Below are 12,835 nucleotides of genomic sequence, written 5' to 3'. Positions count from 1 at the left end.
GCCCTGTGCGGATTGGTGGTTATTAACGATTGCTAATGCAGCCGGGACCAACGGCTTAACGTGCTTAAAGCACGTTAAGCTTGGTTGTGCTAAAGGCTTAGGCCTGTGCTGGATGATTGACAATTTGTTTTCGAATTCATGTTTGGATTATAAATGTTTATCACGTTCTTAGCGGTAAAGGAAAACATCGTAAGGAAACTCACATTCCGGATAAATAATGCATTTTCGGAGGTATGTGACCTAACCTGTATTGGGCTGGTTTTCCCTTCGCGGGTTGGAAGGTCAGACAGGCAGTCGCTTCTGTAAAAAACTGGACCTGTCAAATGTTCAGGTTAGATAAGCGGACCCTGTGAAAAATACGGGATAATGCTAGGGAGATAATGATCTGCATCTACTAACTACAGGTAGAATAGCTATCTGTGACATGCGAGTAGGAGTTTCAACAAACTGGCGTGTGATCGAGGCATTGATCTTTTTAATACTAGTTATACTGCAGCAAGGCATCTTTTCTTCATTGGATAAATTAATAATCTTTTGCGTTGTGTTCTACCACGTGTTCTTCTTCTTGTCGTTTCGATGGCATTAGATTTCTTCAGCCCAGTATTCCGCCACTCGAACAGCATCCTCGGTGGCACTCATCAGCCCCTCTCGCGTGCAGGTATCAGGGCACGCGGGGCAAGTTATCAGATGAGCCATAGTCTGTGGCGTAACACCACACACGCAGCTCAGATCCGACCCGATGAGAAAACCCCACCTGGACAGGTTATCTTTACTTCGGCCAACCTGTGTGCGGAGTCTATTTAAAGATTTCCAGGTCGGCCTGGTCAGCTCATAACCCGGTGGAAGGTTCTCCGAGAGGGGGACAAATGGAGTAGGTAGCGTCGCCGTCCTGCGCCAAAGACTGCATCTGGCTTGGGAAGCCTCACACTCAGCCGGTTCGACAGCCTTCAAAAAGCTATTACGGCTCTTGAGCCTTTGATGCACTGTGGGGTACTTATGCATAGGGTGACGAGAGTCCAGTTCAAGCTTAGCCCTTTCAACTGAGCTTGCAACCGTTCTGCGAACATCTGGTGGCGCAATTCCAGCCAGTGGATACAGCATCTGTACCGGGGTCGGTTTGAGACAACCAGTGATAATCCGGCATGTTTCGTTTAAGGCTGCATCCACTAGCTTTGTGTGGGCGGAGCGGCTCCACACAGGAGACGCATATTCGCCGGCTGAAAAACATAAAGCCAGACCAGTTGTTCGCAGAACTTGAGGCGAAGCTCCCCACTCCGTTGATGTTAGCTTATGGAGAAGGTTGTTGCGGGCCGTGACTTTATGCCTAACGCTTTCACAATTCTTCTTGAACGTTAGAGATCTATCGAGCGTTACGCCAAGATATTTCGGGAAATTGGTGTGGGCAACTGGAGTCCCAAGCCAACAAATGTTGAGCTGACGGCCCGCTTGTCTGTTGCGGAGATGGAAGGCGCACGACTGAGTTTTAGAGGGATTTGGCTTCAAAGCGTTCTGTTCATAGTAACCACTTAGCACACCAAGCGCAGTGGTCAAGTTTGCTTCAACCTCCTCAAAGGATTGTGATTGGGAAGTCAGGGCCAAGTCGTCAGCATAGAGAAAGCGGGATGTGTTTGCAGTTGAAGGCTGGTCGTTCGTATAAATATTGAACAGCAGCGGGGCGAGTACACTGCCTTGAGGTAGACCGTTCTTCTGAGAGCGCCAGCGACTTTTATGTGAGCGTAAGCTGACCTGATACCTCCGATTATGGAGGAGCTCGCTAAGGATCCTCACAAAATCGCGGTCCCCGGTCATATTTCCTACCTTCCAAAGCAGGCGCTTAAGATTAACAGTGTCATAAGCTGCTGAGAGATCGACAAAGACAGCGCCTGTTACCTTTCCAGCCTCGAAACCATCCTCAATATGTTGAGTAAGTTTCAAAGTCTGATTACAACAAGACTTACCGGGCCTGAAACCCGCTTGCTCCGGAATCAATTTAGGGTCTACGAAACCGGAGAGACGAGTCAGAAGAAGTCTCTCGAACAGCTTGTAGGTGTGGCAAAGAAGTGAGATGGGTCGGTAGCTTTTTGGGTCGTCTGCAGGTTTGCCTGGCTTTGGGATTGCTATTATCCTGGATTTCCTCCAGATACTAGGAATCTTAGCAGTGATCAGGCACTCATTAAACATCTGAAGCAGCCACGACACAGCAACAGGGCCTAAGTTCTTTATCTGTTCGACAGATATGTTGTCAACCCCAGAGGCTTTGCCACACTTCAGTTCCCTGATGACTTTTGTAATTTCTCCTAAAAGGAAAGGCCTGCTTATGGAATCATTCGGGGTTGTGGGTTGGCTTGCCTTCGGAACTCTGCTAAGCCGACGAGGGTGTTTGCCATTTAGAAGGAGTTGATGAGCAATCTGATCGGCTGTGACTTGGCTGGGTGACATAGGTGGCGGTGCTTCATTAGTGAGCTTCCTAATGGTGGTCCAAGCTTTCTTGCTGTTGTGTGTCATATTGATGTTTGTGACAGTATCAATCCATCTACTACGTCGGCCTTCACTTACCTCCGTTAGCAGCCTTTCACCTGTTTCTATGGTATCCTCTGAAAAAGGATCACAATTGTAGTGGGTTTCATACTCCCTCAAGAGCGCGGCAGATTCGCGAGAGAGCCCAGGGATGTAAAGTACTCGGCAAGCTCTTGGGATGTACTTCCGGGACCTGATCTTGACTTCATCCATAAACTGGTCATAATTCTGCGGGGCAGGTGGTATCTTTAGGAGTGCATCATCAATGGAATTACGATACTGCTCCCAGTTAGCCTTTCTGTAGTTGAAACGACGCCGGTAAGGCGTTGCTATGGGTCGAACTACCGGCTGAATGCCACACATAATAGGCCTGTGCTGGGTACGAGGGATGGGTGTGCTCACTGTTTTGGTGCATTGAGAGGCGACATTTGCACTGACAAAGATCAGATCTGGATTGTATCCTCGTTTCCATCGGCCGCTGTTGAAAGAAGCCGGTTCTTTGATACTGTGGATCAATGTCAGGTCTTGAGTCTCTGCCCATTCCTCGACTGCTTCACCATCTGCATTTGTAGCATTGTAGCCCCAGTTGGTACTATGGCTGTTGAAATCGCCCATAACAATTTTAGTTTTGTCGTTATTGAAATTGGTAGGTGGAACAAATTGGAACGGTGTATTCGGGGGCTTGTATACTGAAGTCACAGTACAGTAGCCAATGTCAACTGTTATAATTTCGACTCCATTATCCGATGAGTACTCAACGGAAGTGGCGCTTATGCCGGGAGCAACAAACACTGCGTTACCGTGTTTTGGGTGACAGATCTCGGCGATAAGCGTCAGTCCTGGGATGTAGGGCCGGGATTGATTGGCATCTCGGTGGGTCTCTTGCACACATAAAATGTCGCATTGTGTGCTACGACACAGTTCGGAGAGTATCTCCGACTTGTCCCGCGAGAAACCTTCGATGTTAATCGAGATGACGCGCAAAGCCGGCTTCGAGAGTGGACTGACAGGGTGACTCTGAATTGCCATCGTGGTGAAAGGATTAGCCAATCCGCGCGGGAAATATTCGCGAGTTGCCCAGGGTGCGCCGGACGTAGCAAGGAAATCAGTACGTCGCTCGGGGAGGCTCCTTTCGTGCACCACGTGTTAATTACATATTGATTATTTTTTGTGTACCTATTTTGTGAGAGCTCTTTATAGCATTTATTTAGTTGTTGTGTCCACAGGTGAGGACCTGTAAATAGCAGTTTGTTTTATATTGTTTAATTATTATATCGTATCGTTTATCGAAGACCAACAGCTTCCAATAAAAAAAAAATGTAAACTGTAACGAACTTGGACTAGCATCTAAATTCAAAGGTTTTATGCTGATACATAGTCTAAAGAAAATCCAGCGCAGTATAAGTGAGGTGTGAGCCGAGTGGCCTTGATCGGCAGTCGCAGAAGTGCCCTCAGCGAGGCCGGTGGAGGCCGTCTGCCCCCGAGTGCCTCGTCAACATCACCAATGCTTCGAAACATCTCCACTCCCGCTGAGGTCAAGTATCTCCCCCCCACACCGCCATAAGATTCTCTCACAACTTTTGTCCATATTCAAATTCCATTGAACAGTAAAAGCAACAAAACGAACAAGAAAATAAAAACAAACATTAAACAAACAGATTGCATTAGGAAATTGCGCCTTGAAACAACGAAATAACTTATCTCTCAATTAAAATTGCCAGCGACATGAAAGAGAAAATTAGAGCAATTCGTTGGTGCCAACAAATTGATTTATACGAGTGAGGTTGGCGTTTCCGATGTTGGAGGACCACTCCCAATCCGGTTTTAATGAAACCGACACATTCTACATAAAACGGACAAAGGACTTCATATAACGTCTGCAGTCGCGACGCAACCTACAACAGCTTTCAAATAAAGAGCCGAATAATGGCACCGGGACAAATGAAAACAAATAGGAAAAAGCTCCCGTGATAAATTGGTCGTGTTGCGGACTATCCCTTTATTTTATTGCAGAGTACAATTTAGTGCTTTGTTTAGACTGCCGTTGGCTTTAAAAACGCCGCACACGCAATATTGAAACCTTACAATTTCGATTACAAAGCGAAACACAAAATTGTTGACTTTCCAAGAGTCCTTGCTTCTCCAATAAGTCGGCATTTTGTGAAAAGAATTCTTTTCACACTTCCAGCGAAGAACGTTTCAAGTGACACGAATTACTTTGACAAATGAGTTGATTAGGTGCGCGACAAGTTTGTACCGGCAATTCTTGGCTGCGTCAATCCGTGCTAATGGCGTGTCAAGTTGGAGCAATCACTGCAACTTTATATTCTCGTTCAAATAATATTCCTTTGATGTTCATTGATGTCTAATAACAAATTCTCGAACTTCTCAATTGTCATGTCGAAATAATATAACAAGCTGTTTTCGAATATACGAGTATCTCTCAAGAAACTTTCTTGATTTAAATTGAAAATAAATCTAATCCGCAAGGCGTACTAACCTACCGCGATCTGCTTGCATTTTCGAGTAGAAACGTTTTATCGACGAGCACGTCACAATTTTCTGAATTGGGTGCGCCCTACCCTGGAACGATGCTGAAGCAAATGGCGCCTGAATAAAATAGGAGGGCACCGCTGTAGGGTTGCCAAGTCTGGCAAAGTTCGCGATGCTTTTTCAAAATTGAGGAAAGAGTTCGTGTTTTGTTTCTTGTTTATCGCGCGCGAGTCCTAGTTCTGAAGAACAAAACTTTTCCTCACGAAGATGCTCTATTTTCAAAGTTTGAAGTGGTGTATAACAGAACTAGCGTTGCATTCTGATGGCTTTAACGTATTTCGTACTCGGAGCTGAAGCGTACGTGTTTTAGTGCTTTTATTATGCGGCCTTAATGGGAGAGCTGAATTTAGGTTGTTCCTCGTTTAGTGCAGGTTCGGGCTCTCCGCTCTCGTAGGATCGTGTTACATGTTCGAAATTAAAAACCTCCCATACCGTATACCTATAAATCACAATTTGGTTCACGTTTCATAACGCTCGTTCGCGGTCCGTACCATTTCTGTACACAAGGATTTCGCTATGCGAGGAATGTTTTTATATGTCTATTTACACGAAAGTGATGTGGTATCATAAACGTAAAGTACGTTTTCAGCAACAATGTACGCTATAGTCGTTTACGGCATTTTTTGTGAACAAAACATAATTGAGCTTAGATAAATCATCACTACACAGGATTCTTAAAACGTTGCTGACTGAACAGGTAAATCGTGCAATAAAATATGCCGTCTTTTTATTTTACACGAGTAACGGTATACTTACATAAAGTCGCGATAGTCTAAGACAGGCCATCGCCATCGCCAAGCGTCAGATTGGCAAATATATTTTACTTGGGAGACGTGATCAGCTTACTGATCCCAGTCGCCGACATTTCCCCAGGACAAAATCGATCACGCTGGAGAAATCGGGAATTTCATTACAATTTCTGTAATCAGGAAAGTTGGCCTTACATTTGAAAGTCGAAATCTGTTCGTCAATCTCGTAATACCATCTTGAATTCCTTATTTCGATTGAGGATTAGGTGACCTAACCCAACCTTTGTACGAATAACTAGAGCCTCGAACTCAATAATCTTTGTTTGTCTCAGGTCTGGATTTTTTCTACTAACCCTCTGTATAGAAAGTATCTTTCACACTCCCTCAAATTGATGACTGGATGCGTATGCTCAATAATATTGGTACCTATTTACTGTGACCTAATTACGCATTCATCGTCACTGCAATCGCTTTCAACGAACAATTGAAGTCATTAATGGTTTTCCAAAGACAAAAGAGAAATCGAACATTTTGCGATTGCATTTTGCATTCGCGTCGAGTTATTCTTTGTACCCGTGTTGTTGCTAATTTGAATAGCTGCAGATTGTTCTGAGTTTGTATGTATAATTAATGGACCGGGATTCAATTCAAATTGTTATGATTTTTCTAAAAGTCCGAATTATGCACCATTATGAAATGACCGCTTCGTGTGGGTTGTGAGGTGGATGACCGACCTCATCAACTCTGGTGTCAGGGTTATTATTGAGCGACCAAAGGTCCCTGATAAGGCCCGTGTAACGACTACGCACTTAAATTAGTAAGTAGGCTTAACGTGCCTTCCGAAGTACGACCATTTTACTTTCGGACGATCAGATGATCAGTCTGTAATGTTCAAACCGGGGATTACAAAGTGAATTTTGTGATATATCCCCACAGGTATTCGAACTCGAAGCCTCCGGATAGTAAGCTCATCTCTCAACCACTGGACCACGGAACCCAAAATAAAACCAACGTTGTTGTAGTTGTAGCGCACGAAATGGAAAACTTTTCCATTTCGTCAGAAAATAGAGCCAAAACCGAACATGCTGCTGTATATAATGTTCACTATAATTTCGACACTAAGGTATTTTTTTGACGTGACTTATTGTAAATGTTCCGCAAATAGCATTAACTTACTTACTTGGCCGGACAAATGGGGTGCGCTGAGGGCTCTCACCCAGTTGGTAACGAACCTTCTGCTCAGGGTGTCGTCAGAGAGGATTATATTTGAAAGAATTAATCGACCCTAGTGAGTCGACAGCGATAAGCGCTGAATGAGGGAAAACGTCGACCACGCCGACGGGGTGGGTATTAGGGTCCTAAAGTGTTTGTTGTCGCGAGCTGATAGGCCGCCTCTATGGCTAGAGCAATGGGGTCGTCATGCCCGTATATTACGTACTTCGGGCGCCGATATTTTCAGTACCGTCTCTTGTATACTAAGATAAACAGCCTACATACGTTCCACATTATACTTGTATGTACTTCCGAGCCTCTTCTCAAACAACAGGAAGGGATGTGGAGTATACAGACCTAACTAAATAGCATAGTTTAAACAAAAGCTTTCTAGACCTAAGTATTTATTCAGTAGAAAGGTTTATGACGGTCTTCCCAGCTTCTTCTAGCAAAATATAATATTTTGTCCATATTGTTAGAAATATAATATCTTTATAATATTAATACCTCGACCTCAGTCATCAATCTTAATCTGCTGTAAGTAAATTGCAGCCATTGCTCGACCCTTCATCATAATAATGAATTAAACAATCTCAGCGTGATCCAAATATCGAAGGAGCCCTTATCTTTTACTAATAAATAATTCATTTATTCATCTTTATGGACGATTTTTTTGGGAAACTTAGCTACTAGTGATTGGAGTGGTCTCAGACTAGTGAATAATTATATTCTATTTTATTCCTCTACAAATCCAACAGTTGTATGATGGAATATTTAATAGAGACTTAGGATGTCTATCATGTCTAAGTTATGCGTGAGAGAGAGAACCTACTAATTCCTTCTGACTCGCTCAATTGTACTATTCCCAAAAAGCCAATTAAATTAAATTACTTCCGCAACTATCGATATGCGCAGTTTAGTCTTTAAAGTTTCCTAGAAAATTCCATAACAGTTGTATGGAATGGTTCGCCCTGGCCTATTGTTTTACTAACTATGCCAATATGCGAGCAAACTGCTGATTGCCTGCAGTATCGAACGCTACATACAACGATATGTTGGTAGGGTAGTAGGGTTGGTAGGTGGGTAGTTGGCGAATGTAACTGAATTTTAACGCACTAGGGCATAGAATCAGCTGTGTTCTACCATTTGGCGTGGCTGCAGCCTAATGTCGTAATAAATGCGTGTAGCGATGTGCATTATGAATAAAACATAATATGTAACGCTTAATCAGTCTACAATATAAATATAAAGCATTCAACTATTCACCCCTGATTGTCTGGTGATCTAAATGAATAATAAAAAAGAGAATTCTTATTTTGCGTTCAAATACAAGTCTTGACTTCTAATAAGAATTTAAGGCACAGTACCGGAAAAAATATGGCCCCTCTTAAATTTATATACAAAATGATTCTTTTTGGTGCAATAAGGTTTTTTCATTTTTTCGTTACTGAATCCCACAGAACAGATAAGGTAATTTTTTCTTTGACTCAACACAACGTCTTCCATTCGCAGGAAGAACTCGAAGATCGCCCGCGAGCGTCGACGTTCCTCAGCTCGTTGGCGGACTACTCCAACACCATCCCGACAGCTTCCACGGGCGACCCAGACGTGGCTAAGCCAGCGCCTCCCGCCCGCATGGGCACGCTCATCGGCTGCTACCTGCCCTGCATCCAGAACATCTTCGGCGTAATCCTCTTCATCCGTCTCACGTGGGTCGTCGGCACCGCCGGCGCTATCCAAGGCTTCCTGATTGTCCTAACTTGCTGTTGTACGGTGAGTAACATACCATAAGCTCACGACTATATCCCAATTGGGGTAGTCAGCGGTACATCCATCGCAAAATGGACAGACGTGATCACGTTGGTCTAAGAGAAAGCTCGGTGAGGTATGGGTCCTTAGTTCAAGTTGCGATGGATGTATCTCTTGACTACGGTGACTTCTATATCTTTATATTTTTATATCTTTTTATTTCCTATGTAATATTAAAGTGTGTGTTTATGTTATTGTATTCTATAAGTTATATCGTGTTTAGAGGAATCATGAAGGCAGTCAGTAGTAATAAATAAGTAGTTCGCTACAACAGAATATATTTAGGAGCCCAAGACTAATTTTAGAGAATTGGACGAGGACCCAGGTATATACGTATTACTGAAGATTTTTTTTTTGCCACTCATTATTATATCGATATTTGGACATGTAAATAAACTACTACGTCGCGTATGATACCATCGTCCTAAAAAAAACGGTTTACCGTTCGAAAATGCCCCGCTATTATCACAAAATAGCCAGAATAAAATGTAAGTACCTACTCAAAAAATGTGTTCTATACAATTGACCCGCTCAACATCATCATTCATTGTTACAAATAAACGCTTTGTCTATGATATATAGTGCAATACACTTACACCACCGTTTCGAAAATAAATCATCAATCATTGTACAATATAGGTAAACCGGTTGATAAAGGTCGACATTCGATTAATAGCATATGGAGAGGAACTATTAATATTAATTTAAACTAGTTGCTGAACCAAGGGCGAAACTGACAAGCGCAAACGAACTTACCTACTAATATCGATGTAGGTTCAATTGACATTTGAATAATTACACGTTTACTATAATCTGCGCGTAAGTTCTTTTCACTGCCAGAGGTATGTGAGCAACAAGGCGGGAGAGGTATACGAAATTATTGACGGACTGAATTAAACTCAGTCCGCTAATCAGTCTCACCGCTCACATACCTCAAGCAGCGACAAGAACTTATGCGCAGACTATAGCTAGTTGCACTTACGTCGTCTACGTCTCAGTTCATTAGTACAGCAATCTCTCTCAAAGGCTTTATGTGCCCAAAGCGTTTAGAGTTGATAAACTTGCTAATTCTCTCGGTACACCAACCAGAATTCAAATTGCACAGTCTCACTTATAGAACTTCACCGACAATGCAAGACTGCTTATTATATTCAGCGCGACTGCTTACATAGAATAAGGAATAATGCTACGTATACGAGTAGAATGGCAACTCTCCGCTTCCCACCAGCGTCTGAGCTAAGTTTACCTCACCCCCTCTCGGACATACTTTTTATCAGTTTAGTTTATATGTTCGATTTTTTATCACTCACAGTAGCGCGTATACGATAACGTAAATGTGTTGTGTGTGTGTGTGTGTAAATCGAGGTTGTTCCTATGAAGTGTCCGGGGTGTGCTGCCTTAGACCATTGACAAAGTTCATATTTGAGACAAAAAGAAATATAGGCATTACTTTACATAAACAGTCTAAATACGTCACATTAATTGGCAGAGGGCCTCTCAATCCGTATGGAGCATCCCACGCTGCTCGACTGCGAGTTGGTCTAGAACCTGGACCAACGGTTTAATAACCATGCCTTCCGAAAAACGGAATCATTTTAATTTTTCAGACAATCATGTTATTCAAACCTACAAACAAATGACAGTGTCACAAAGTAATTTCGACAATGTCTTCATCGAGAATCGAAGCCGTATCTCCAGTTCGTAAGACTAACGCTCCATCAGTTGTAACGGAGGCCACCTAATTGCATTATTAGCCGTAGAAAACAATACAGTAAGAAAAGTGTTACATGCGCAACATGATAAAATTATCGATCGATTCAATAAATTTTGTCGAAATCGATAAGTTTGTAATTTTCCCTAACAAACGTAATACGTGATTTGTTTCGTATTTTGACAGAACGACATGACTTGTTTGGGTTCACATATTAGCATAGGATCAATCACAAATCGACATAATTATAACGTCAGATTCGATAAAATGACCGTGACAAAATTTTATCCCGATGCGCATTTTAGCACTACATGGCGCAAGGGCATTAGACAAGAGATTATGACAATCGAGTTCAATCGACAGTGTCTCTGATAAAAATGTATGGGTTTGATATAAGGTGACACGTCAATCCCATGCATTTTCATTACTGTCACTGACAATTGTCATAATCGTTTGCAACTCGGCTAATGCCCGGGTACCTAACTAATGAAGATAGAAGTTACGAGTAACTTTTTATGCTTTGCAAAATGGATAAACAACCTTGACATAAAATTAGAAACACCATCAACGAGTGGAACATTTTTATAATTAAATTCCATCCCCGCTCCAGATAGCGGTAGATTTCCCTCGGGACAACATCGCTCGTGTCATTAACGTGGCCTTCTCTTATGTAATAACCTGTAATAAATAACATTTGCAGTTGCCACCTCATTTCGATATTGAAACAGTCCATTCCGACTCTCAAGGCCTGTACTATACCGTTACCCATTTCTACACATTTACCCGTTTCTACACATTTACTTTTATTCTCAATTTCTTTAAGTGTTAAAAGCCTCTATGGTCTAGTGCTTAGAGCATTGGACTCACGATCTGGAGGCCCGGGTTCGGTTCCCTATGGGGACACTGCTACACATCACTTTGTGACGCAATCACAAACTGACTGAATTACCCGATTGACCGAAAAACTAAAAAATGAAAAAGTATAAGTGCTCCGGAAGGCACATTAAGCCGTTGGTCACGGGCTACAACATACTCTACAACGCTGCTATAGTGGTACTATCTAGTACCACTATAGCAGCGTTGTAGAGTATGTTCCATACCCCCTCCTATTGATTTAGGGGACGCCTGTGCACAGCAGTGGGACGTATGTAGGCTGTTTACGTTATTATATATAGAACGTAAGTACTTACGTATTATTCTCAGTCTATCATTGTTATTTACTTTTGTAGTCAAATTCAAAAATATGTTTATTAGTAGGTAACATAGTTACACTTTCAGTCATATTTTTTTACATAACAAACGTCTCATCCGACTAAAACTAGTACAGCTTCTCACAACTTGTATAGCCGGGACTTGATAGGTACGCTAACTTCAAGCAGAGAATCAGCAACTACTCTACATCTAAGTAAGGAATACACATACCTGTACCTGTGTAGACATATATGTCATTTACAGAATTTCTTACTCTTAAAGTCGCGTCTTGTTTATTATGTTTGTTCCCTTGCATCAGCAATACAGTTAATTCAATATATCATCTCACCGAGCTAAGCCCTAAACAAGATCTGAGAAACCTCATGGGTAATTTAGAATTCTAGCTCCACTGCATAGTTACCAAGACAAGGTACGGTGAGGTAAGACAAGGTAAACGACAGTAGATACATAAAGAGAATAGCAACGGAACGTTCAATTTCATTTGAAAACGCACTTACGAAGAAATATAAATTATCGTTTCTACTACATAATTTTAATCATAATAATATTTACTTCTTCTACTTGATCACTTCTCTCGAAACCAATCCTCTTTGAGAAAATTCTGACCCGAAATCTGCTATTTACACTTCTTAGGTCAAATTATCAATTTTGCCTCTCTGATCAGGGACTTAAAAAGGCCACATAAAGCAATTGTCAAATAATCTGAATATTATGACTTTCACAGACGATGCTTACGGCGATATCGATGTCTGCGATTGCGACGAACGGCGTAGTGCCTGCAGGCGGGTCCTACTTCATGATCGGGCGTTCCTTGGGTCCGGAGTGCGGCGGCGCAGTGGGCATGCTCTTCTATACTGGGACCACCCTCGCTGCAGCTATGTACATTGTCGGTGCTGTCGAGATTGTACTGGTAAGTCTGCGATGTTGTCTAGCACAGCTTTTCTTTATTGTGTTGGTGACAGTATAAAAATTGCGTGGGGTGAATCACCAGGTTTTTCAAGGGGCGCCTGAAGTACTTAATTGCTCTATTACAGATACTGCTCTATTACAGATACAACAGTCACATGTTCAT

General features: G+C 42.3%; 1 protein-coding gene across 4 annotated transcripts in view; it reads left to right on the top strand.

Annotated features, from left to right (window-relative positions):
• LOC126378067 (solute carrier family 12 member 6) overlaps window positions 1-12,835 on the top strand; it is a 292,605-nt gene that overhangs the window by 263,479 nt on the left and 16,291 nt on the right. For all 4 annotated transcript variants that reach the window (XM_050026209.1, XM_050026227.1, XM_050026200.1 and 1 more), the window contains 2 exons: window positions 8,544-8,804; window positions 12,488-12,673. In XM_050026209.1, coding sequence (XP_049882166.1) covers window positions 8,544-8,804; window positions 12,488-12,673 — 447 coding nt within the window. The remainder of the gene's footprint in view (window positions 1-8,543; window positions 8,805-12,487; window positions 12,674-12,835) is intronic.

This window comes from Pectinophora gossypiella, chromosome 2, assembly GCF_024362695.1.
Source record: "Pectinophora gossypiella chromosome 2, ilPecGoss1.1, whole genome shotgun sequence".
NCBI classification, from domain to species: domain Eukaryota; kingdom Metazoa; phylum Arthropoda; class Insecta; order Lepidoptera; family Gelechiidae; genus Pectinophora; species Pectinophora gossypiella.
The sequence above is the reverse complement of the archived record's forward strand: the minus strand, read 5'-3'. Positions and strand labels throughout refer to the sequence as shown.